Consider the following 26,636-nt stretch of genomic DNA (forward strand, 5'->3'; position numbering starts at 1 on the left):
TGATGCTGTGGTGGCCTCGAGTGATGCTGTGGTGGCCTCGAGTGATGCTGTGGTGGCCTCGAGTGATGCTGTGGTGCCCTCGAGTGATGCTGTGGTGCCCTCGAGTGATGCTGTGGTGCCCTCGAGTGATGCTGTGGTGCCCTTGAGTGATGCTGTGGTGCCCTCGAGTGATGCTGTGGTGCCCTTGAGTGATGCTGTGGTAGTTCTGACTGATGCTGTGGTGGTGCTGACTGATGCTGTGGTTGCGCTGAGTGATATTGTTGTGGCCTTGAGTGATGCTGTGGTTGTGTTGAGGGATGCTGTGGTGGCCTCGAGTGATGCTGTGGTGGTGCTGACTGATGCTGTGGTGGTGCTGACTGATGCTGTGGTGGTGCGGACTGATGCTGTGGTGGTGCGGACTGATGCTGTGGTGGTGCGGACTGATGCTGTGGTGGTGCGGACTGATGCTGTGGTGGTGCGGACTGATGCTGTGGTGGTGCGGACTGATGCTGTGGTGGTTCTGACTGATGCGGTGGTTGCGCTGAGTGATATTGTTGTGGCTCTGAGTGATGCTGTGGTTGGGTTTAGGGATGCTGTGGTGGTGTAGAGTGATGCTGTGGTGGTGTAGAGTGGTGGTGTAGAGTGATGCTGTGTTGGCCCTGAGTGATGCTGTTGTGTCGCTGAGTGATGCGGGTGTGTCGCTGAGTGATGCTGTGGTGTTGCTGAGTGATGCTGTGGTGTTGCTGAGTGATGCTGTGGTGTTGCTGTGGTGGTGCAGAGTGATGCTGTGGTGGTGCAGAGTGATGCTGTGGTGGTGCAGAGTGATGCTGTGGTGGTGCAGAGTGATGCTGTGGTGGTGCAGAGTGATGCTGTGGTGGTGCAGAGTGATGCTGTGGTGGTGCAGAGTGATGCTGTGGTGGTGTAGAGTGATGCTGTGGTGACGCAGAGTGATGCTGTGGTGACGCAGAGTGATGCTGTGGTGACGCAGAGTGATGCTGTGGTGACGTTGAGAGATGTTGTGGTGGAGCTGAGTGATGCTGTTGTGACGTTGAGTGATGCTGTTGTGACGTTGAGTGATGCTGTGGTGGCGCTGAGTGATGCGGTGGTGGCGCTGAGTGAGTGGAGAAGTGTGGCTCACTGGTTAGAGGAGGCAGACCCGGACGCTGAGATCAGACCCGGGACCAGGGTTCAATTCCCGACGCGGTAGGGTCTTGAGCCCAAAATGTCCACGGACTCGGTAATTCTCGCTTCGGTGCCTACTCGAATCACAGGTTCACACTCTGCAACTCTGGGCAATAGCTTGCTTAATCTCCACTACGGCCCCCCGCGGCGGGATGCCTGGCTTTCACCTTGGGGATACCCGGTAGGGGCTATCTCACAGGGAAAAACCAGGACGGGTTCCCAATGCAAAGCGCTTTGAGACCTGGCGGTGATATTGCGCTATATAAAAACCCATCCATCCAGTGATGCGGTGGTGGCCTTTCCACAATTGGTTCTTGTGTTGTACGCGCGAGGTTTGTTGATGGTGATGCTGTGTTGGCCCTGAGTGATGCTGTTGTGTCGCTGAGTGATGCTGTGGTGGTGCAGAGTGATGCTGTGGTGGTGCAGAGTGATGCTGTGGTGGTGCAGAGTGATGCTGTGCTGGTGCAGAGTGATGCTGTGGTGGTGCAGAGTGATGCTGTGGTGGTGCAGAGTGATGCTGTGGTGGTGCAGAGTGATGCTGTGGTGGTGCAGAGTGATGCTGTGGTGGTGCAGAGTGATGCTGTGGTGGTGCAGAGTGATGCTGTGGTGGTGCAGAGTGATGCTGTGGTGGTGCAGAGTGATGCTGTGGTGGTGCAGTGATGCTGTGGTGGTGCAGAGTGATGCTGTGGTGGTGCAGAGTGATGCTGTGGTGGTGCAGAGTGATGCTGTGGTGGTGCAGAGTGATGCTGTGGTGGTGCAGAGTGATGCTGTGGTGGTGCAGAGTGATGCTGTGGTGGTGCCGAGTGATGCTGTGGTGGTGCCGAGTGATGCTGTGGTGACGTTGAGTGATGCTGTGGTGACGTTGAGTGATGCTGTGGTGACGTTGAGTGATGCTGTGGTGGAGCCGAGTGATGCTGTTGTGACGTTGAGTGATGCTGTGGTGGCGCTGAGTGATGCTGTGGTGGCGGTGAGTGATGCGGTGGTCGCCTTTCCACAATTGGTTCTTGTGTCGTACGCGTGAGGTTTGTTGATGGTGTACTTATCTGTGTGACCCTGGCCAAAGTGGGATGCCTTCAAAATACTTCTTGCAAAGGGACTCTAAATTAAAGGCCATTGTTTGCTAAGTTGCAGTAGGAATCATCTCAAGAGGGTTGGTGCCTGAGGGGAAACAGATTCAGCATTATTTAAGTGCAAACAAGTGAGATCTGGATGATAAAACAACTCTCTGTTCCTATTGCCTTGAAATCCTTATCGGCGCTACCTTGTCTAGTCCTTGCAGGCTTCCCTCCCATCTGCTTTCCCACCCCGCTCCCAGTCCTGGGTAGATTACAACTGTTCCACAAGCAGTAGGTCTGTCAAGTGGGGCGAGGAAGTGAAGATTGAGTAGGTTGTACTGATAAGTCAGTTAAAGTTTCCACTCCTTTTTTTTTGGTTGGGTTGCTTAACTTTGCTATTTTCCATGGTTTAGTAGCTACCTTTGTTATTCTGTGAAGCTCTGGAGACTCGTAAGCTTGCTTGACTGCGGTTTAGTGTGAATCTTTAAGGTACCGTGAAAGGGCAGCAGGTTGGGGCTCAGACACGATGCCAGTAGGCATGGTAATAGACTTGTGGAACTTTGACGTCAGATGAAATGCATGTAAAGGAGGTAAGAGAAGGGTGGGTGATAATGTAACATAGCAGGTTGTTGGTGGAGTGGGGGCATTTGGTGCAGAATTGGTCTGAAGATAGACCGGCCATCATAACAGGCTGTCTGAAAATAACCCGAGGCCTGAAGCAGTGTGGCTCTGTGGCCTCAGCAAATGCAGATTAACATTTGTCTAGCCGCGGTCATTTTAGGCAACAAATTGTGTGTGTGTGCTAAAGATGCAGCAACCTTTTTATATGAAGATTACACTGCGTTGTATGATAGAACAGATTTTACTTTCGCATTTGTTGAAGCCACGTCCCACCCCTTTTGTTGTATTTAAATGTGCTTACTCCTCGTGCATTTTTACGGGGAGAGAGATGTGTAGAGAGAGGTGTGTAGAGAGAGGTGTGCAGAGAGAGTGGGGTAGAGAGAGAAGGGTGTAGAGAGAGAGAGGTAGAAAGATAGATAGAGAGGTTGAGAGAGAGGTAGAGAGAGAGAGGTAGAGAGAGTGAGGTAGAGAGAGTGAGGTAGAGAGAGTGAGGTAGAGAGGTAGAGGTAGAGAGGTAGAGGTAGAGAGGTAGAGGTAGAGGTAGAGAGGTAGAGGTAGAGGTAGAGAGAGAGGTAGAGAGAGAGGTAGAGAGAGAGGTAGAGAGAGAGGTAGAGAGAGAGGTAGAGAGAGAGGTAGAGAGAGAGGTAGAGAGTGGTAGAGAGTGGTAGAGAGAGAGGCAGAGAGAGAGGTAGAGAGGTAGAGAGAGAGGTCTAGAGAGGTAGAGAAAGAGAGGTAGAGAGAGAGAGAGAGGTAGAGAGAGAGGTAGAGAGAGAGAGGTAGAGAGAGAGAGGTAGAGTGAGGTAGAGAGAGAGAGGTAGAGAGAGGGGTAGAGAGGGTAGAGAGAGAGATAGAGAGGTAGAGAGATGTAGAGGTAGAGAGGGAGAGCGAAAGGTAGAGAGTGGTAGAGGTAGAGTGAGGTAGAGAGAGAGGTAGAGAGAGATAGAGGGTGGAGGAAGAGAGGTATACAGAGAGAGAGGTATACAGAGAGAGAAGTATACAGAGAGAGGTATACAGAGAGAGAGGTATACAGAGAGAGAGGTAGAGAGAGAGGTTGGAGGTAGCGAGAGATAGAGAGGGTGGAGGAAGAGAGAGAGAGGGTTGAGGAAACTGCAGCCTTCTTGCTACATAGCCGCAGCTGTTTCTCAGCCAAAGAAATGCAAACAGCAGATTATTGCAGCCAAAATTGTAGCCTGACCGTCTGCGGGATTTGCATAATAAAATGCAGAGAGGCGATCTGGCTGATGTGTAATTTAAGAGAGGGTTTAACTTTAATAAAATTCAATTTCTGGAAGGTGTGTCACTCAAGCCAACCCGCCATTTGCAAACAGAAACAATTGCCATGGTATTCCGGTCACGCTGGTATTCGGGGTTAAGTGGCTCTGCGTCGTGTCCAAAGATGATAGGTTCATACCATGTATATGTAGCAGCACATAAATAACAGAATGGAAAGTCCTGGCAGGCCCTTCAATTCCCTCTCAATTTAAGGACAGGCAAAAGTATGTCTGGGGAAAAGGACATTGCTATAGACAGTGAAATGAAGTGGACATTTGGCTAATTGCTTTGCCATATCTTATTGTACAAACATCATGTGAAAGAGACCTTAGAATGCCTAGTGATAGACCAGAGACGTCAGTACGCAACCGTGAATAGCAATAGCATGGTAATTGCAGCATCCTCCTGCAAAATACACACAATCTAGGATGAACGATAACGGCTTCGGACTTTGAAGCTGCTGTCTACAATCAGGGTCGGTGTTACAGCCATAGCATAATGCAGTAGTGACAGCCATCGCCTTCTAACCTTCTTCTTTCGCCCCACCCCCTCCCCGGCCTCTCACTTTCAGCTTGGTGTCAGTGAGGGTAATGCTTAGGTGATTTAGGCAAGGACGAATTATGATGTTCATTAGAGGTGATGAGCTGCTGAAAGCTTGAGCCAGGCTGGAGCCTGAAGCCGGGCTCTAACTCAGCTCAAAGTCCTGTTGGAACCGTGGCCAGCAAGATATGTAAACATTTTAATTTACGTGTTCTCATTGTTGAAACCATCAGTGAGGCGTGTGACACCGTCGCTAAAACAAACATTAAAACTGATCAGATATTACACTGTCTGCACGTGCATAATGAAACACATCAGTTTATTGTTCTTGCCATGTTTTATACAACAATATAACTCGAGGCGACATTTACAATTGGCCAACATTACATTTTTATGCAGTCCGATGCGTCTGTTTTGACTTACATGTACACACTCATGTATGAGAAGAAAAAGTTATTGTGTCTCTGTTTTAAGGATGGAGCTAAAAATATCCAAAAGAACCAAACGCTCCCTGAATTGTACAGGCAGCAAAGATTACAGGAAAGAAAGATGCCAGATTTATGTTTAGCGGGGAGATTGTGCAAATAGCTCAGAAGTCTGTAAACTGCCCTCATCAGAGAGAGCCGTCTCAGAATTGGGAGGGGAAAGTGCGAGCGGAGCAGCATGAGCCACAGCTGACGAGAAGGGCGGGGGGAGATAGGAGGGGGGAGTGAGGGGGTAGTGCAAGCGGAGCAAGGCTTAATGAGATAAGAATGGCAGATGGCGGCTGCGGGCGATCAAGTGCACATGTACGCAAGCTTTAGGCCAGGAAAAGCTTATGGGTAGGACTTTGAAAAGCCCCTTACTAAAAGTCGAGCAACAGCGCATGCGCTGCTTTAGGCTCAACCTAACGAGTGCACAGGAACCAATATATATTAAAAACAGAATAATGCCACAGTAATAGGGGCAAAAACGCCAAAAGGCATGGCTAATTTACCCTATCAACCAAACAAAAAAGCAGGCATTTAATAAGAAAACTAGCACAAGCCAATCGAAAAGACAGGAGTTCCTTCCACCACACATACCAGACACAGCATGCCCTGCAGAGCAGCGCATGCGCTCAACCTAAAAATGACAAAATTATAAAGTAATACTACCACAAAATGTGATGCTTTAGGTCGCATAATTTGGCCATTTTTGCTGTATAGAGAACACTGCTGCATATGAACAATAGTTACTTACCTGTAATCTGTGGTTCTCCAGTATTGGTGTCTTTCATAGATTCACATGCCTGAATCATTCCCCGTTGTCGGAGTGGGAGTCCCACGGTACATAAAAAAGCAATAATATGCCTATAGAAAAACCAAAACCTTGGTAATAACAAACCAGGAAGTAAAGTAGCCCTATGCTACAGTGTACAGAACTTCCACACATGACTATCCAAGTCATTTTGTTAGTCCAAACTGCAGCCAATCAGGCGACAGCACCCACCAGGCGACAGCACCCACCAGAATGTTCTCCTCAGAGGCTCAGGCTCTCAGATTCTCTCGCACAGGAGTGGAACCAAGTAATTGCCTGAGGGAGCCTCTAAGGGGAGGTGGGCGGGTGCATGTGAATCTATGAAAGACACCAATACTGGAGAACCACAGATTACAGGTGAGTATCTATTGTTCTTCTCCAGTATTGGGGTGTCTTTCATAGATTCACATGCCTGAATCAGAGTAGATAGCAGTACAAGAAAAAACAACATGCTCGTAAGACGCTTACAGTATACAGCAGATATGCATGCAAGGCAATAACCCATAACATATTAGAAGCGTCTCAACAAGAGCATAGAGGAGGAGGGAGAACAGAGGCTCACCTTATCCGAAAAGATTGCGAAGAACTGCTCTTCCCACCGAAGCATCTGCATCACTTGCTGAGTCCAGACAGTAGTGTCTTGTAAAAGTGTGCCTGCTGGACCACGTTGCCGCCCTGCAGATCTGAAGAAGAGGCACACCAGCAAATAGAGCGGTGGAAGAGGATACCGCCCTAGTAGAATGCGCTCTTGGTAAGGACTGCAAGGGTCTTACTGCCTGTTAATGACAGAGTCCATTTGCTGAAGAGACCCATCTGGCTATAGTCTGCTTGGATACCGCGCATCCTTGGCATTTAGGTGAAAATCCGATGGAACCTTGGGCATGTACTTAGGATTGGTACGTAGCACCACCGAATCGGAGGTAAATTGCAAGAAAGGTGGTTTTGAAGTGAATGCCTGAATGTCACTGACCCTTCTAGCTGATGTTAAAGCCAATAGCAAAGAGACCTTCCAAGTAAGAAACTTGAGATCAATCTTATGGATAGGTTCAAAGGGGTGACGCATGAGTTGGGCTAGCACCACATTCAAATGCCAAGATGGAGGTGGTCGTCGAATTGGAGGGAACATACGAAAAAGACCTTTAAAGAATTGCTGGATTATTCTTGAGGAAAACAGAGAGTTCGATCCGTCCTGACGAAATCTGGAAATGGCTGCCAGAAATACCTTAAGGGTAGAATGTGCCAAACCCGATCTAGCCAAATGCAGAAAGAAAGGCAAGATTTGTTCTGGTCTAACATGAATGGGATGCAGATTAACAGCTTGACACCAGGCACAGAAACGCTTCTATTTGAGTTTGTAGGTCTTAATCGTTGATGGCGCCCTAGCATTAGCGAGAACTTCTTGGCAATCTTGAGGAATGTCTAAGTGGGCGAATTCATTGTGTTGAGGAGCCAAGCTGATAATTTCAAAGAAATTGGGTCCGGATGGTATACTTGGCCCTCTTGAATTGTCAGGAGATTCGGGTTTCGAGGCAGCTGTATTGGCCTGCACTCCGAGAGGAGGAGAAGCTCGGTGAACCAATATTGTCGGGGCCACCTTGGAGCAATCAGGATTAGATGACATGGTTGTCTCCTCATCTTCCTGATGACCTTGGGAATTAAAGGAATCGGCGGAAAAGCATACGCAAATATCTGACACCAGTTCATCGAAAGGGCATCCCCCCATGAGTTCCTGTGGGGAATCCAGCTTGCAAAGCGTGGGCATTTCCGGTTCTGACTGGTCGCAAACAAAACCAGGTCGGGATGACCCCACTCTTGGAATATTTGATCCAGGGTAGGCTGATGTAACTCCCATTCGTGATTGCATGCAGTAGTCCTGCTGAGGGAGTCCGCTAGCACAGTGGCAACCCCTGGGACATGGACCGCCGACAGACTGATGTTGTGATCCAGGGCCCAATTCCAAATTTCTTGTGCCTGATGGGATAATCGGGCCGACCTTGTGCCTCCCTGTTTGTTCAGGTAATGCATGCTGGTTGTGTTGTCTGTTCGAATTAGAACCGTGGAACCCTCTAAAATTGCTTGACAGGATTTCAGGGCGAGAAAAATGGCTCGTAACTCTAGGAGGTTTATGTGCCACTTTTTCTGCTGAATGCTCCATTTGCCACTGATTGCCATTCCCTGGAGGTGGGCACCCCAGCCCTCCAGAGAAGCATCTGTGGTCACGATGAATCTGGGCACCTGTGTCAGGAATGCACATCCCACCTGTAGGTTGCACTTTTGCATCCACCATTGAATGGAGTTCCTCATCCGAGGGGTTATGTTGATAATGTCTTCGAATGATCCTACTACCTGTACCCACTGAAGACTGCGTTCCTCTTGCAAAGGCCTAATCCTCAGACGACAGTTGGGGATGAGAGGAATACAGGACGAGATCCTCCCTAGGAAAGACTTGAACTTGCGAACAGAAACGCACTTTCTTGTTAGTAATGTAGAAACCATCTTGTGAATCTTCAACTGCCTTTCTCTTGAAATGAAAACTTGGGCGAGCTTAGTGTCCAGCATCGCTCCCAAGAAATACTTTCTTTGGGATGGAGTCAGATGAGACTTCTCGAAATTCACTGAGAAACCCAGGCTCTGAAGTAGTGACAGACATCTTTGAACGTGAGTTCTTGCTGTGACGAAAGAACTGGCCTTTATAAGGCAGTTGTCCAAATATGGATACATTTGAATCCCTTCCAATCGCAGGTGGACCACCACAGGAGCTAACATCTTTGTAAAAACTCTGGGGACTGAACGTAGTCCAAAGTGGAGAACTTTGAACTGAAAATCCCTGCCAGCCACTCTGAACCGTAAGAACTTCCGGTGTCTGGGAAAAATGGGCACATGGAAGTATGCGTCCTGAAGGTCAAGTGTTGCCATGTAATCCCCTTCTGAAAGAAATTGAAGGATTTCTTGAAGTGTTAACATCCGGAAGGATAATTTTTTGAGATATTTGTTGAGGGCACGCAGGTCGAGGATGGGGCGCCATTCCCCCGACTTCTTGCGAATCAGGAAAAATCTTGAATAAAATCCTTTCCCCCTCTGATTTTGAGGTACCCTTTCGATTGCTCCTTTCCGAATCATGGAATGTATTTGGGAGAACAGCTTCTTGAGATGAGCTGGTGGTGGACCTTTTGGGGGAGAATTTGGAGGGGCTTTGACGAATTCTTGAATGTGACCCCTGGATACCACGTCCAGGACCCATCTGTCCGTAGTAATGTTGGACCAATTTGAGAAGTATAGGGATATTCTTCCTCCAATTTGCTTCAGGTTGGGTAGAAGTGGTGGCAGGATGTATTTCTCACTTGCTCTTGTTGTTGTCTCTTCCTCGATAAGAGGTTTTTCCTCTTGACTGGGAGTAATTGCCTCTCCTTTGACCATACGTTTGTTGTCGGTATGGCTGGTATCTTTGGTTACCATGTGAGTTGTTGTAGGAACGCTGTTGTGAATAACCTCCTCTGTTAGAGAAATTACCTCTTCCTCTTGCTCCACGAAAGGAAGACTTATGAAATTGAAGAGATCCCAGCGATCGTGCAGTCTCCGTGTCTTTCTTTATGGCTTGTAAAGCCTCATCCACATGTTGCCCAAAAAGGAACTCTCCATCATAGGCTATGTCCATGATCTTAGACTGGACCTCCAGGCGAAAGGATGTAGATTTTAGCCATCCCTGTCTCCTCAGAACAGCTGCGGCCGCCAACTGTCTGAAACCTGTGGCTGCCACGTCCACTGCTGCATCAATAATTTCAGATGAAACACATTCTCCCTCTTGTAAAAAATGTCTGGCTTCAGCTCTATCAGGCTCTGAAAGATTTTCAATGTAAGGCGATATGTCCGACAACATCTGCCTGTCATATCTCCCAAGTATTGCAATGGTGTTCGCGGCACGGACAGTAGTTGCCGCAATAGTTGAGACTTTCTTTCCTATTGAGTCGAGACGTCTTCCCTCTCTATCCGGGGGAACTGTGTTGCTGGATTCTTAGCTCTCCTCTGAGCCCCCTGGGTGACCACTGAGTGCGTTTTAGCCTGGCCAATAAGGCATGCCGGTGACTTGGTAGGCGCCTTATATTTCTTATCTACCCGAGGTAGAACTACAGGTAGAGAGTTTGGCGTAGCCATTATCTTTAGACCCTCCTTCCAGATAAAATCAATTATTGGGATGGTCTTGACTTGTCTTTGCGGTAAATCTTTAAAGTCATATAGGAAGCACTCATCCTGTTTAGCCTCCATTGTGATGAGGAACCTTTTTGTTGCCCTTTCCATGATTTGGTGGAAGGTCGCAATGTCTACCGGCGGAGAATCCGCTGTAGGTGGGTCAGCTGGAGAAGGAGTTTGTGCTTGATACTCATCCCACTCCGACGATACTGACTTGTCGTCCACTTCACCTTCTTCTCGTTCCTCCTCCGAAGTATCATCACCCTACGTATGATGAGATGGCACTGGCGAAGGAGGTATTGCAGGTTGTGTCTCCATAGTTGGCAGCAGAGAAGCTGGTCTTGGAGGCCTCAGTGTTGTCTTAGATGGCCTTGGCACAGGTGTAGAGAAATGAGAATCACCGGATTCTGATGGAGGAAATCGGTGATAATAATCACTTAACATATATTGGAGATTGTGCAAGAGATCAAGTGGCATTTGCGTGGTAGGCGCAGACACAGGAGCCCGAACAGAGGGCTCAAGGAATTGTTCCTCCTCTTCATGCTCCTCATCCTGGAGTTTTATAAGCAGCTCAGATGGGCTTCTGGCTGCACGGAAAGTGTCATCTTCATAGGATTCCCCTTCCTCAGAATCTAGCAACCTTTCTGGCAATTTTAATGGAGATAAGAGTTGTTAAAGATGAACCACGCCTTTCTAAAAGTGAAGCTGTGGTAGACGGCGAAGGCAGCAGTATTGTGAATGGCTTGGCTGACCATACTTGCATTTCCGTACAGGTTGACAGTGGGGGCGTCGACGGTGCCGCCGTCGACGGTAAAAAACCTGTTTCCAACTGTGGAGCAAGAACCTTTGTCGACGGTGTGTCCGTCGACGGTAATATTATCGTCGACGATTATGTCGTCGACGTGATTGTCTTCTTCGTCGACGGGAGCGTCTTCTTCGTCGACGGGAGCGTCTTTTTCATCGACGGGAGTGCCGACATCCTCGTCGACGAACGTATCTTCGTCGACGGTAACGTCGTCGACGAGGATGTCGTCGACGGTAAAGTAATCTTCGTCGACGAGGATGCCGTCGACGGTAGGACTATCTTCGTCGACGGCAAGATATTCGTCGACGCTTGTGTCGACGACGGAGTACTCGTCGACGGTACCTTCAGGATCCTTGACGGCGGAGCGTCGACGATTGATGTCACTATCTTCGTCGACGAGATAGGTCGAACTTGGACGTGAACCAACGTCGACGGTGAGGAGGCTGTAGACATCACCATAGCTGGTTTTGGTGAGGAGAAAGTCACCGTAGGTGTTGAGGAGGTGACAACATGAAGAGATTGGCGACAGTGAAGCTGTCTGACGCTGAAGTGGTCAAAGGTGTAGTCTGAGGCAAAATTTTATGAGAAGCTGCTTTGGAAGATGTAGATTTTTCAGTTTTCCTTGAGGGCGTATCAGGACCAGATTTAACAGGTGGAGAAACCTTTTTTGAAGTAGAAGGCACGCCAGAATCCTGAGAGGATTGGGCTTTCTTCAACACCTTTGCCCCAGGAGAAGCTAACTTAACCTTAGCTTTCCTCTTCCTAGAGGATATAGAAGACCCCAAGGCTATGCTCCCTGTGAGAAGTTGGCCTGATGTGCAGTGTTCACTATTCTAGTGATCACTATATATCAGTCCAAACAACCCTTATTGATGATTGGTTGTAAGTCAACCTTATAGACCAGCTATCCTAGTAGCATGGATACGAGCAGTCTAAGGCTAAGACTCTAGAGGGCGTGTTAAGCCAGCTGTTTTACCATCACATTACCCCTTGAACACCCAGTGAAAGGACACCACACAAGTGTTATGAAAATAAACAGTGTATTTATTAGAATCACAACAACCCTGTGCTCTTTATGAGGACAGGGTGCTAGGCACACAACAAAACTCTTACGAAAATACTTAAGTTAGCACGTTATACACAAATGCCCGAGGGGCACGAAAAACCATATACTTTAAAAGTGGAATGCGAAATTACTAGCAGGTAAGTACAGTACTAATAGGCTTTGGACTTGCTAGGACTTGGCTATAGAATCGTTAGATTACTTCTAGGAGACCTAGGGGACTCGGGTGCAGAGTGTGTACTCTCACGCGGGATGCGGGACAAAGTCTATGGAAGCTAGTAAAGGCAAAGTTAGTGTTCACGGGCGAACCCGACCTGGTAGGAAGAAAACGACAGTGGATCCTGACCCTTGGATAGTGAGGCTATGCTGGGACACCGGAGTGCCGAAGTTACCTAGCCCAGGGGCTGCAGCTGCATAGGTCTGAAAAGACGTCGGGGATCTCGTTGCCGGACCAGGAGCCTGGAAGGAAGAAGTTGCTGGCAGGCGACCAGTGAAGGAAAGTTCGATGGATCCAAGCCTGGATCAAGGAAGAAGAAACCTGAAAGCAGAGGGGACCAAGTTCTTGAATCACTAGCCAGTGATTAAGTGGGCACCAGGATGGCACCGGGCGAAGTCACCGCAGTCAGGTGAGTGGGCGCTGCTGGGCTCTGCAGTCTCTCGGACCAGGAGGCGTTGTCGGCGACCAGGATGGAGGTGCGAGCTGTCCCACGAAGGATGAAGTCGTTGGCGTCGAAGTTACCCAGGATTGGGCAACAAGCCTTGGCCAATTCAAGCCCACGCGGTGGACTCAAAATGGCGTCTTGAGTGGACCAGGAGGGTCCGGGGTGCTCCTCTTCTGGAAGGGGGCAAGAGCCAGTCTGGAGCAACCAGACCAGCAGCAGAAATGTCGTCGGGCGTCGTCAGGAAGGCCACAAGCCAGCGGGCTAGTAGCCAAACAACGCGGTGAGCAGCAAAAAGCAGAAGGGCCCCACGCAGATCGTGGAGATGCTGGGGGGCTGCTCTTCGGTGCTGGAGCTGCTCAGGGTGGGGGCTTCTCGGCCCCAAAGCACTCACCAGGAATTCACTCGGCGGGCTTGCTGTTCAGAAGTCGTGCAGTCTTGAAGATGGCCGGTCCCTCGAGGTCTCGTCACACCCACGAATCTCAGCGTGACTGATGATGCAGGTAGAGGTCAGAGGTGCCAGGGAAGCCGGTTCTCGTCGAGCTGGGCAGTCGGATTCCGGAGGAAGGACTTGCAGCAGACCGCAGTGTTCTGTAGATGGTGCCTGCGGATGCAGGGTGACTACTCCTTAGTCACAAGGGAGAAATCTTAGGAAGAAGTCTTGAGTTCCTTTCGTGGAAAGTAGTTTCAGGATTCAAAGATGATCTGATTTGGAAGGGGGCCAGTCTCTACCTTTATCCTGTAAAAAGGGGCTGGCACGCGACTAAGTCCTGCCCTATGGGTGGGACTAGGAGGGGGGTGGTTACACCCACTTCCTTGGCGGGCTTTTCCCCAGCACAGGGTCTGGAGTGACCCTGGAACTGGTTCCAGCCAGCCTATGCACAGTGAGCACCGGGGTGCCACGTGCAGTCACCTTCCTCTAAAGCCCTGCCTACCTACAATACACAAAACCCTGTCTGGGACGGTGCTGGCACCGCCCCTGGCAGGAAACCCTTTGTCCTTATCTCCTGCTCTGGGAGGACTCCCAGCAGCAGGAGGGCAGACTTGTGTCTCGGTGGCAGCATCCATTTTGTGGATGCTAAGGCTCTGTCTGACTTTTAACCGGGTTATAGGTTACATGCATGTCGTGTCCCTCTAGAAGGGTGGAATGCTAACCCCGTCGCCAGAATTGGCGAGGGGTTAGTAGTCCAATTCGTATGACACCTTACTCGACATGTTTTGATAAAGCGATACCAGAGTTGGCACATAACCGCGAGGATTATAATGCACTTAAGAGTATATGGTATGCGATATCCTGGAAACGGCTAAGGGATAGATCCCGAAAGCCGCAGACAGGCTCAGCTCATGCCAGAGCACCATCTCACACGATTCCAAGCACTCTGCCTTCAGGATTGTTAAGGCCTGCCATAGGAGTGACTGATAGGAGATCTGTGTGTCCATTTTAGGGTTAGATATAGGTATACTATATCTAAAGCAAAGGGTGAGTACACCACCTTGCCCCAGCTGTCGTGCAGCCAGTTGTGTCAGTTTTAGTTAGTCAATCCAGGGGTGGCACAATACATGCTTCAGCCCCTGGGAGACTTCTGGGTGCACCTCAGCCCTGGGTACAGGGACTTGGAGAGGGCCCAGTGCCAATTCAGTACCTGAGTACAATTTGGATAGAGAGAACAGCTAGACTGTGGGTCTGATTAGCAGGCCCACAGCCAGGGAAAGTCGTAAACCAGTGCAGCAAAAAGCAAAAATCTGGGTGATCATAGGATTGCAGACCCTACTCTCCTACATGACCCCCCCCCAAACTTTGGGACAATAAACTAACCTTGACCAGGTGAGTCTTCTTGCTCTAAGTGGAAATACCTGGAGAGCCCATCAGCATTGCTGTGATCAGTCCCAGGTCTATGCTCCACTGTAAAATCCATCCCCTGTAGGGAAATGGACCACCTAAGCAGTTTGGGGTTTTCACCCTTCATCTGATTTAGCCACAAGAGGGGCTTATGGTCTGTCTGAATGGTGAAGTGAGTGCCAAACAAGTAGGCCCTCAGCTTCTTCAGGGCCCAGACCACAGCAAAGGCCTCCCTCTCAATAGCTGACCAATTTTTCTCTCTGGGTGTCAACCTTCTACTAATGAAAGCAATAGGCTGATCATTACCATCAAAATTCAGTTGAGACAGAACAGCTCCCACACCCAACTCAGAAGCATCTGTTTGGACAATGAATGGCTTGGAGTAATCTGGACTCTTGAGGATAGGTGCTGTGCACATGGCCTGCTTTAGGTCATTGAATGCTTTCTGACAGCTTGCTGTCCACTGAACTTTCTTTGGCATCTTTTTGCTTGTCAGGTCATTAAGGGGGGTCACTATGGACCCATAATTTCTGACAAACTTCCTATAGTACCCAGTCAGGCCCAAGAAAGCTCGAACCTGAGTCTGGGTGATTGGAGGAGTCCAGTCCTTGATGGCCTGTATCTTACTCTCCAGTGGCTGAACCTGGCCTCCACCTACAAGGTGGCCCAGGTATACAACCTGTGACTGCCCTATCTGGCACTTTGTGGCCTTGATAGTGAGGCCTGCCTTTTGCAGGGCCTCTAACACTTTCCTCAGGTGGACCAGGTGATCCTCCCAGGTGGAGCTAAAGACAGCAATATCGTCAAGATAAGCTGCACAGAAGTCATCCAGCCCAGTGATGACTTGATTCACCAACCTTTGGAAGGTGGCAGGTGCATTTTTCAGTCCAAAGGGCATTACCACAAATTGATAATGCCCTCCAGGGGTAGAAAATGCTGTCTTAGGTTTGGCTTCCTCAGCTAACCTGATTTGCCAATACCCAGCTGTCAAATCAAATGTGCTTAAGAAGTTGGCAGAAGCCAATCTATCTATAAGCTCATCTGCTCTTGGTATTGGGTGGGCATCAGTCTTAGTGACTGCATTGAGGCCTCTGTAGTCTACGCAAAACCTCATCTCTCTCTTACCACCCTGGGTGTGAGGCTTTGGCACTAGAACTACTGGGCTAGCCCAAGGGCTATCTGAGGGCTCAATGACTCCCAGTTCCAACATTTTCTGCACTTCAGTTTTGATGCAGTCTCTAACATGATCAGGCTGTCTGTAGATTTTACTCTTGACAGGCAGACTGTCTCCAGTGTCAACATCATGGGTACACCAATCAGTTTGGCTGGGTGTCAGAGAGAACATATGTCGAAAGGATTGCAGAACTTGCCTGCAATCCTGTTGCTGATGTTCAGTGAGGCTGCCACAAAAGACAACACCATCAACTGACCCATCATCAGGATTCTGAGTGAGCAGGTCTGGGAGAGGGTCACTCTCTTCCTCCTGTCCCTCATCTGTGGCCATGAGCAAGCTCATGTCCTTCCTGTCAACATATGCCTTGAGCCTGTTAACATGGAGCACTCTGAGAGGGCTCCTGGGAGTTCCAAGGTCCACCAAGTAGGTAACCTCTCCCTTTTGCTCAATGATGGTGTGGGGCCCAGACCATTTGTCTTTCAGAGCTGCTGGGGCCACTGGCTCCAGCACCCACACCTTCTGTCCTGGCTGGTACACAGTCAGTACAGCCTTTTGGTCATGCCAAGCTTTTTGAAGTTCCTGGCTGGCCTCAAGGTTTTTAGATGCCTTTTCCATATACTCAGCCATCCTGGAGCGGAGACCAAGTACATAGTCCACTATGTTGGTTGCAGGCTTTTTGAGAGGTCTCTCCCATCCTTCCTTCACCAAACACAGGGGTCCCCTTACAGGATGCCCATACAGAAGCTCAAAAGGGCTGTAGCCAACCCCCTTCTGTGGGACCTCTCTGTAAGCAAACAAGAGGCAGGGGATCAGGACATCCCATCTTCTCCTAAGAGGTTCAGGTAGTCCATGAATCATCCCTTTCAGGGTCCTGTTGAATCTCTCAACAAGCCCATTGCATTGTGGATGATAGGGTGTGGTGAACTTGTAGTTCACACCACACTCTTTCCACATGGCAGTCAGATATCCTGACATGAAGTTTGTACCTCTGTCAGAAACGACCTCCTTAGGGAAACCCACTCTGGAGAACACTCCAACTAGGGCTCTTGCCACTACAGGGGCTGTAGTGGTCCTAAGGGGAATAGCCTCAGGATACCTGGTGGCATGGTCCACCACCACCAGTATAAACTTGTGTCCTGATGCTGTCTGGGGTTCCATTGGACCAACAATGTCAATCCCCACTCTTTCAAAGGGAACCCCCACCACAGGCAGTGGTATGAGGGGGGCCTTTGTTGTGCCACCTGACTTACCACTGGCTTGGCAAGTGACACATGAGCGACAAAACTCCTTGGTATTCTCATTCATATGGGGCCAGTGAAAGTGTGAGACAAGCCTGTCCCAAGTCTTTGTCTGACCTAAATGACCTGCAAGGGGAATCTCATGGGCCAAGGTGAGAAGGAACCCTCTCAGAGACAAGGGGATGACCAGCCTCCTGGTTGCACCAGGCTTGGGGTCTCTTGACTCAGAGTACAGGAGTCCATCTTCCCAGTATACCCTGTGGGCACCTGTGGCATTCCCTGCAGCCTCAGCAGCAGCCTGCTGTCTGAGGGGTTCAAGGGAAGGGCAGCTCAACTGTTCCTTCCCCAGGTCTGCTCTGGAGGGTCCCCCTGAGCCCAGAAACTCAACTTGATCAAGTTCAAGCTCTTTAGGCTCAGTTTCCCTCAGCTCTTCTAGATCAGCCTCCTCAGAGACTTGATCCTCAACCTGGGGCAAGGGGGAAGGCAAAGCCTTACCCTTACTGCTCTTCTTCTTGGAAGGTGTCTGGTCCATAATTTCAGGATCCAGCACCTGTTCAGTGGGGCATCTTCTGGCCTGTGACCTAGTCACAGCAAGCACATGTGCTGGCAAGCCTAACATCTCCATGTGAGTCCTCTGCTCCACTTCTGACCATTGTGATGACTCCAAATCATTGCCCAACAAACAATCAACTGGGAGGTCTGAACTGACTACAACTTTCTTTTGTCCCTTCACTCCACCCCAGGAGAAAGCCACAATTGCCACACTATGACTAGTAGTGACATTGCTGGCATTGGTCACCAGGAAATCAGTACCTGGCATGATCTGTCCAGGGTCCACAAAGTTAGGTGTCACCATGGTGACACTGGCACAAGTGTCCCTATAGGCCTGAGCCATTTTGCCATTAATCAAAGGTGTCTGCCTGTATTTGCCCAAAGTATTGGGACTTATTTCAGGGGACATATCCATATCCCCTGTACAGACAAGGACAGCCTGAGTGAGTGTGCCAACTAAGTTGTCAGACCCCTCAGTACCCAAGGTTAACCACTTGGCTGCTAAGGGTCCTCGACGAGCTCCATTGACTTTCCATTGAAATCAATGGAAAGTCCATGACGAGTTACCCTTGTCATTAGCGCTGAAGTGGTTAACCCAACTAATGCCTTGGGAGTGACACTACCACTACTGACTGTACTAGGGGGTGCAGTTGCTTTAGGAGCTGTAGTGGCAGGAGTTTGTCCTCCTCCTCTTTTGGTGCACTCACTAAACCAGTGAGATTTACTTTTGCAGTACTGGCACCACCTTTTTGACTGGCCTTCTTGAGTCTTCTTCTTCTGGGAAGCCTGACCCCCACCCTCTTTGGTTTGTTGGGGACCTGGTGAAGACTTCTGGTCATTTTGATCATTCTTAACATTACCCTTCTGGTCTGCTTTCTTCTGACCACCCTGGTTCTGGTTCTGGTTCTGCTTGATCCTTGTCCTGACCCATTTGTCTGCCTTCTTTCCCAATTCTTGGGGAGAGGTCAGATCTGAATCAACAAGGTGCTGGTGCAGCAACTGGTTCTGACAATTGTTTAAAATTTGTTCTCTCATCATTAGATTATACAATCCTGTGTAATCTGTAACCTTGCTACCCAGCAACCAGCCCTCCAAAGCCTTAGTGGCACAATCCACAAAATCAGACCAGTCCTGAGACTGAGTTTTCTGGGTGTCTCTGAACAGCAACCTGTACTGCTCAGTGGTTAAACCAAACCCATCAACCAGTGTATTCTTCAGGACCTGGTAATTGTTAGCATCCTCCACTCTTGTAGTGAGGAGCTTATCTCTACCTTTACCATCAAAGGAGAGCCACAGTATAGCTGCCCACTGACTCTGGGGAATGCCCTGCACAGTGCAGGCCCTCTCCAGAGCAGCCATCCATTTCTGGATGTCATCCCCTTGCTTAAAGGGGGGCACTATTTTAGTCAGGTGTTTAGTATCTAAACCCTTCTCTCTATCTCTTGGGAGATTGCTGCCACCAGTGGGAGCTAGCCCACTCATCTGCTGCTCTCTTGCCAGGGCAAGCTTCTCTTTGGCCAGGGCAATTTCTTCCCTTTCAATCCTCAGTTCAGCTTGTCTCATCCTAGCTTCATGCTCTTTTCTCTGAGGGGAAGTAAATCTCCTCTGTGGAGGATTCCTTCTCCCCTGAGAAGAGGCATTAGAGTGCAGAGATCTATTGGAGTCCCTAGAAAGAGATCTATCTCTCCTAACTCCAAGGTTAGGCCCACTTCGGGTTAGTACTGGGGGGCCCCCAGATCCTAGCCCAAGCAAGTCTAAGTTGGTCCTAGTTAGCCTTCTGACTACCTCAAGACCCTTGTCTACCTCATCCCCAGAGAGTACCTCCTGATCCTCCTCCTCAACTGCTGAATCAGTGTTGTGGAGATCTGGATCCCCAGAGGTTCCCTCTAAGGCTGGCATGTTCTCATGTAACTGAGAAAGCTTTCTGGCATCATATGTCTCTAAGAGACCTATCAGAAAGGAAGTGGTGGGGTTAGACCCCTGCTTCAGTTTTCTGGAGACACAGATCTGTCTCATCTCATGAAAGCTGAGAGCTGCATATCTTGAAGTGACCTGTGGAGGGTCAACACTGACCAGGGGAGTCTCAGTAGAGTCCCCCTGAGTCGACATGCTTTTCTAGTGAGGTGTAAGTGGTGCACTTACCTACACTATATGTTTGCCTACTGATCCCTTGCTAGAGTTGTAGTTTAGGGTGTGCTAGGCCCTAGGAGCTACAACAGCTGGTTCAGTAGAACTCAGAGTATTCTAAGCTAAGTTATATGTACCTTTAGTACTTATGTGATCTTTCACAAGATATTCTTAGGGCATGTGTGGTAAAACAACAGCAAGCTCAAATCCCAACCGCTGCTCACCAATGTGAGAAGTTGGCCTGATGTGCAGTGTTCACTATTCTAGTGATCACTATATATCAGTCCAAACAACCCTTATTGATGATTGGTTGTAAGTCAACCTTATAGACCAGCTATCCTAGTAGCATGGATACGAGCAGTCTAAGGCTAAGACTCTAGAGGGCGTGTTAAGCCAGCTGTTTTACCATCACATTACCCCTTGAACACCCAGTGAAAGGACACCACACAAGTGTTATGAAAATAAACAGTGTATTTATTAGAATCACAACAACCCTGTGCTCTTTATGAGGACAGGGTGCTAGGCACACAACAAAACTCTTACGAAAATACTTAAGTTAGCACGTTATACACAAATGCCCGAGGGGCACGAAAAACCATATACTTTAAAAGTGGAATGCGAAATTACTAGCAGGTAAGTACAGTACTAATAGGCTTTGGACTTGCTAGGACTTGGCTATAGAATCGTTAGATTACTTCTAGGAGACCTAGGGGACTCGGGTGCAGAGTGTGTACTCTCACGCGGGATGCGGGACAAAGTCTATGGAAGCTAGTAAAGGCAAAGTTAGTGTTCACGGGCGAACCCGACCTGGTAGGAAGAAAACGACAGTGGATCCTGACCCTTGGATAGTGAGGCTATGCTGGGACACCGGAGTGCCGAAGTTACCTAGCCCAGGGGCTGCAGCTGCATAGGTCTGAAAAGACGTCGGGGATCTCGTTGCCGGACCAGGAGCCTGGAAGGAAGAAGTTGCTGGCAGGCGACCAGTGAAGGAAAGTTCGATGGATCCAAGCCTGGATCAAGGAAGAAGAAACCTGAAAGCAGAGGGGACCAAGTTCTTGAATCACTAGCCAGTGATTAAGTGGGCACCAGGATGGCACCGGGCGAAGTCACCGCAGTCAGGTGAGTGGGCGCTGCTGGGCTCTGCAGTCTCTCGGACCAGGAGGCGTTGTCGGCGACCAGGATGGAGGTGCGAGCTGTCCCACGAAGGATGAAGTCGTTGGCGTCGAAGTTACCCAGGATTGGGCAACAAGCCTTGGCCAATTCAAGCCCACGCGGTGGACTCAAAATGGCGTCTTGAGTGGACCAGGAGGGTCCGGGGTGCTCCTCTTCTGGAAGGGGGCAAGAGCCAGTCTGGAGCAACCAGACCAGCAGCAGAAATGTCGTCGGGCGTCGTCAGGAAGGCCACAAGCCAGCGGGCTAGTAGCCAAACAACGCGGTGAGCAGCAAAAAGCAGAAGGGCCCCACGCAGATCGTGGAGATGCTGGGGGGCTGCTCTTCGGTGCTGGAGCTGCTCAGGGTGGGGGCTTCTCGGCCCCAAAGCACTCACCAGGAATTCACTCGGCGGGCTTGCTGTTCAGAAGTCGTGCAGTCTTGAAGATGGCCGGTCCCTCGAGGTCTCGTCACACCCACGAATCTCAGCGTGACTGATGATGCAGGTAGAGGTCAGAGGTGCCAGGGAAGCCGGTTCTCGTCGAGCTGGGCAGTCGGATTCCGGAGGAAGGACTTGCAGCAGACCGCAGTGTTCTGTAGATGGTGCCTGCGGATGCAGGGTGACTACTCCTTAGTCACAAGGGAGAAATCTTAGGAAGAAGTCTTGAGTTCCTTTCGTGGAAAGTAGTTTCAGGATTCAAAGATGATCTGATTTGGAAGGGGGCCAGTCTCTACCTTTATCCTGTAAAAAGGGGCTGGCACGCGACTAAGTCCTGCCCTATGGGTGGGACTAGGAGGGGGGTGGTTACACCCACTTCCTTGGCGGGCTTTTCCCCAGCACAGGGTCTGGAGTGACCCTGGAACTGGTTCCAGCCAGCCTATGCACAGTGAGCACCGGGGTGCCACGTGCAGTCACCTTCCTCTAAAGCCCTGCCTACCTACAATACACAAAACCCTGTCTGGGACGGTGCTGGCACCGCCCCTGGCAGGAAACCCTTTGTCCTTATCTCCTGCTCTGGGAGGACTCCCAGCAGCAGGAGGGCAGACTTGTGTCTCGGTGGCAGCATCCATTTTGTGGATGCTAAGGCTCTGTCTGACTTTTAACCGGGTTATAGGTTACATGCATGTCGTGTCCCTCTAGAAGGGTGGAATGCTAACCCCGTCGCCAGAATTGGCGAGGGGTTAGTAGTCCAATTCGTATGACACCTTACTCGACATGTTTTGATAAAGCGATACCAGAGTTGGCACATAACCGCGAGGATTATAATGCACTTAAGAGTATATGGTATGCGATATCCTGGAAACGGCTAAGGGATAGATCCCGAAAGCCGCAGACAGGCTCAGCTCATGCCAGAGCACCATCTCACACGATTCCAAGCACTCTGCCTTCAGGATTGTTAAGGCCTGCCATAGGAGTGACTGATAGGAGATCTGTGTGTCCATTTTAGGGTTAGATATAGGTATACTATATCTAAAGCAAAGGGTGAGTACACCACCTTGCCCCAGCTGTCGTGCAGCCAGTTGTGTCAGTTTTAGTTAGTCAATCCAGGGGTGGCACAATACATGCTTCAGCCCCTGGGAGACTTCTGGGTGCACCTCAGCCCTGGGTACAGGGACTTGGAGAGGGCCCAGTGCCAATTCAGTACCTGAGTACAATTTGGATAGAGAGAACAGCTAGGCTGTGGGTCTGATTAGCAGGCCCACAGCCAGGGAAAGTCGTAAACCAGTGCAGCAAAAAGCAAAAATCTGGGTGATCATAGGATTGCAGACCCTACTCTCCTACACTCCCTACCTCAGAAACGGGGTTATCCTGGTCCTTTATCTTCTGGCGCCACAGGAGAAGATGACCCTCTCTGTCCCTGAGGGTTTTCTGAGGAAAGGTTCTGCAAATTTTACACTCCTTCACCTCATGATCTGGATACAGACAATATATGCATTTTTTGTGAGGATCCTCCTTAAAAAGCCTTAGCTTTCCACAGGAATCACAAGCCCTAAAAAGGGATTTAGAAGTAGACATCTTTAGAAGGTAAAAACCAACCAAAGTAAGAAGAAAAACTGAGCAGAGCTCAGGGAGACTCCCTTCACACGACGTGCAGTAGAAAATCTGAGAGCCTGAGCCTCTGAGGAGAACATTCTGGTGGGTGCTGTCGCCTGAATTTCTGCAGTTTGGACTAACAAAATGACTAGGATAGTCACGAGTTTGGAAGTTCTGTACACTGTAGCTTAGGGCTACTTTTCTTCCTGGTTTGTTATTACCAAGGTTTTGGTTTTTCTATAGGCATATTATTGCTTTTTTATGTACCGTGGGACTCCCACTCCGACGACGGGGAATGATTCAGGCATGTGAATCTATGAAAGACACCCCAATACTGGAGAATTTGACCCTCCCCCTTGCTACACAATTCGAGTGGCCCTGTATATATGAGACACTATGTGGAATTTTGTCCCTCTAGGACTTAGTATCTAGATCATTAACCCTATGCCCCCAATGCCCTCCCATCCCGAGCCTCTAACATGAGAATCTTCTCTGAAAGATGCGACACTGCACATGACATCTTTATCCCTTACGTTAGCTTTGAGAATTGTGAAATGTCATTTACTCTCTTGCCATGTTTATACTGGTGCTGATTTGAAAATGTTAATAAAGAACGACTTTAGCAAAATAAAGAAGGGACCACAGCAAAAGCATGCAGAGTGAGCAAAACAGGGATCACGTACAGTAGAGAACCTAGCCTCCTTTAAACAGCAATCTGGCCATGATAGAGAGGTGAGAAAATAGAGTAGATGAAAAAGTAAAACTCCTAATAGAAGACTGGCGTCAGGTATGAACATAGAAATAAAAATCAAGCGACCTTCAGAGGGTACTCACAGGAGACAAATTCAAAGTGGATCTTGAACTTACATTGTAGGAATGCCTTGAATCTGGATGGGAGTTGGGTGCAGGATGCCTTTCCTCTTCAGTCCACGTAAGATGGCTAACAATAAAGAAAAAAGGAAAAGGTTTTAGAAAAAGGTGTTATGTTTTGTAATGTAGCCCAACATAGGCTTGGGTAGTCACCCAACCTTCCATCTACATTTTCCCTGCCATTGTACTACAGAACGGTTTTTGGTATTGACCTTTTACCTAGTTAAGGTGCTGCATAAATGTCATAATGTTTTCCCAGAAAACAAGCCTCATTTCTTATGCATGAGGATTCTTTTATATACACACACCATATCATTTTCTGGGGCAGAGGAGAAAGATTTCCATGGTGACACACTGACGCGAGACGCTGAGGTTCCTGCACACAGACACTCCAGCTCGCAGTGGTCTGGCATCCCTCGCGGGGTGTCCATCTCGAGACCGAGACGGGGTCCCACAGTCTATCACTTCAGGTAATGGGGTTGGCCTCAGCCTAGGGGGATTCTTGGCTCTACACCAACATACATTCTAGGTACACATATGTAGATCTAGTTAGGGTTGCATCGTAGCAGTACGCATTTTTATTGTCATGTATTTATATACCTGCCTGTATTCATGGTTTTATCACTTTGGTAGGAATCTACCATCCATTTACTCTATTGGTGCTTATAATAATTTATATCCGTTTCTGTCTTATGGTTGCTTCAGCACACCTATTTTACACTAGAATGACGCTAGTTCAATAAATGCTTATTGGAAAACGTCCCCACCGTTTATTCTGTGCATCTCTCTGAGACAAAGTGAGCACAGGTGACTGAGCGAAAAGTACTGTACTGTTCCACAATCCCTGATGGGATAGGGTTGTCATGTTCGATAGTTGCCAAGAACTATTCTCTCCTTGGTAAGATGAGTTTACAGTGCCACTGTGAGCTAGCTGGTATACAGGTGAACATACCTGGTGGGGGTGTCTGGAATCAGTCTGGACACCAATTCCACAGTCGATGTTGTCTAAGCGTGTCGATCCTATATAGATTAATAGGAACTATACGACAAAGGGTTTGTTCACTTTCACTACAAATTTAACCTATCTCCATGAATAAGAGCACCATGTAAGCCCTGCAATTGCACCTGGAACTCTGATCCTATGCGTTCTCACCGCATGGTCAACAAGTACAAAACAGTCCATTTTCATTCATAAAGAAAACACTGAATTGCAACCGTATAGGACTTCTTGAACAACATAGCTGGCGGTAGTACCCCAGTGCACACCCCTTTAATGCAAACATTTCAGCGATGGTTTGATTATACAAACACAATCAAATAAAACACAAATAAAAACACAGGTCTTGTGTAAATGCAATATAAAAAACATTAGGGAGAAAAGGGAGGGTTTAATGAGAGGAATAGGGTCCAATAAAGGCAATTTTGGGAAAAGGAGGCCCAACAGAAAGAAGGGGAGCCAAATGATCAAAAATTGAAGAGGATGTTTAACTAGGGAAGGTGGGTCCAAATAATAAGGAGTGGCCAAAAAGGAAGGGTGGAAGTCAGCAAAGGGGAGAGCAAGAGCTGAGTGAAAGGGGAAAATGCAGAGTAGAGGATTGCAAGAGCAGCGGAGAGTACCAGTAGGAGCAGAACCAGCTAAATTAGGATTTCTAAAATCAGGTAAAATAACTGGTAATAAAGAATAAGAAGCAGAGGGAGAGGGTGGTAATAATGTGCAGTTAAAGCCTCTGTGAAGGTAGTCAAAGAGGTATTAAAACGGTTAAAGCTACATCAGACCTGCTGGTAGTTTCATCTCTTTGAAGCTCTTGATTGGTGCTGGGATGCCATCACCCTCAACCAATATGTGGTATTTCTTGCGCACACGGTTGTGTCGAGCCTCAGACATGCTCAGTATATAATGAGGAGCCTTCCAACTGATCACAAAAAAAATAAAGCAGAATCAGGTTACTGAAGGGCAACAGCATAGACCCACATTCGCCATGGGATCTCAGTACTTCCACCTTTCTCCAGACTGATAACACACAAGTTCAACACTTCCTGCTGCACAAATGAACAACCAAAACAGTGAGAAACTCTCAGCACTTTTACACACACACACACACACACACGCACACACACACACAATTACCCACAATATATAGTCGCGTTCTGAGAAAGATGTCACTATTTCTACCTCACTCCGCATAATGTAAAAAAATGCAGAGAGGCAGTACAGAGTCTTAGCTGGCATAAGAAGAGTACTTTCACCATCTTGCATGTACAGAGATTGTCTCCACTAGTTCCAAGTCCTTTTCCAGTACCACGCCCACCCCACCACCCGCCAACAAGTACTTTCACACACAGGGAGCTATCAGTACTTAGCCCTCTGGTAGGAACTCTGATATCAGCATCCCCAGACACAAGGACTTAATCAGAAGCTCCATAAATAATGAGCAAAGCGATATCAGAAGAAGGGTACATGCTGGCTCAACAAAGCCATATGGGAGCCTCTATCTACAATTCCACAACCATCCTCTTCTGTATCAGATCCTTAAGATTTTTTCAGTATGTCCTGAGACAGTCAATGCAAACATCAGTGGCCACTTAAGTCAGATGCACCCCAAATCAGCCGCTGTGTAGCACTGCAGGATATGCGTCAAGCACAGCTAGTAATAAATATGCTACTTACCAGTATGCATCTGTTCTTGGCATGTAGGGCTGCTGACATTCATATCTATAGCATAGATCGCCGCCTAGTGTTGGGTCCGGATGATTGCACATTGTTGTCCTGGAAGAGTCTTCGAAGTATCACGAGATAGGTTGCTCCTCCCCTGGACTACAGTGCGCATGGGCATCGACTCCATCCCCAGATTGTTTTTAGCCATTGTGGCGAAGATGGAGTGTAACAGTGTGAGCGATGACCATGCTAAGAGTAAGTGTGAATTCTGCAGCCGCTACAGGCGCCGGGGAGGAGGGCGGGCGATATGAATGTCAGCAGCCCTACATGCCAAGAACAGATGCATACTGGTA

The 26,636-nt window shown here is 48.7% G+C and overlaps 1 protein-coding gene across 4 annotated transcripts in view; it reads right to left on the bottom strand.

Moving 5' to 3' along the window:
• The window catches only part of DDX41 (DEAD-box helicase 41), a 227,967-nt gene that overhangs the window by 111,386 nt on the left and 89,945 nt on the right, over window positions 1-26,636 (bottom strand). For all 4 annotated transcript variants that reach the window (XM_078652765.1, XM_078652768.1, XM_078652767.1 and 1 more), the window contains 2 exons: window positions 25,404-25,540; window positions 23,625-23,697 (listed from right to left, as the gene is read on the bottom strand). In XM_078652765.1, coding sequence (XP_078508891.1) covers window positions 23,625-23,697; window positions 25,404-25,540 — 210 coding nt within the window. The remainder of the gene's footprint in view (window positions 1-23,624; window positions 23,698-25,403; window positions 25,541-26,636) is intronic.

The sequence above is a fragment of the Lissotriton helveticus genome, chromosome 7, assembly GCF_964261635.1.
Source record: "Lissotriton helveticus chromosome 7, aLisHel1.1, whole genome shotgun sequence".
Classification (NCBI taxonomy): Eukaryota; Metazoa; Chordata; class Amphibia; order Caudata; family Salamandridae; genus Lissotriton; species Lissotriton helveticus.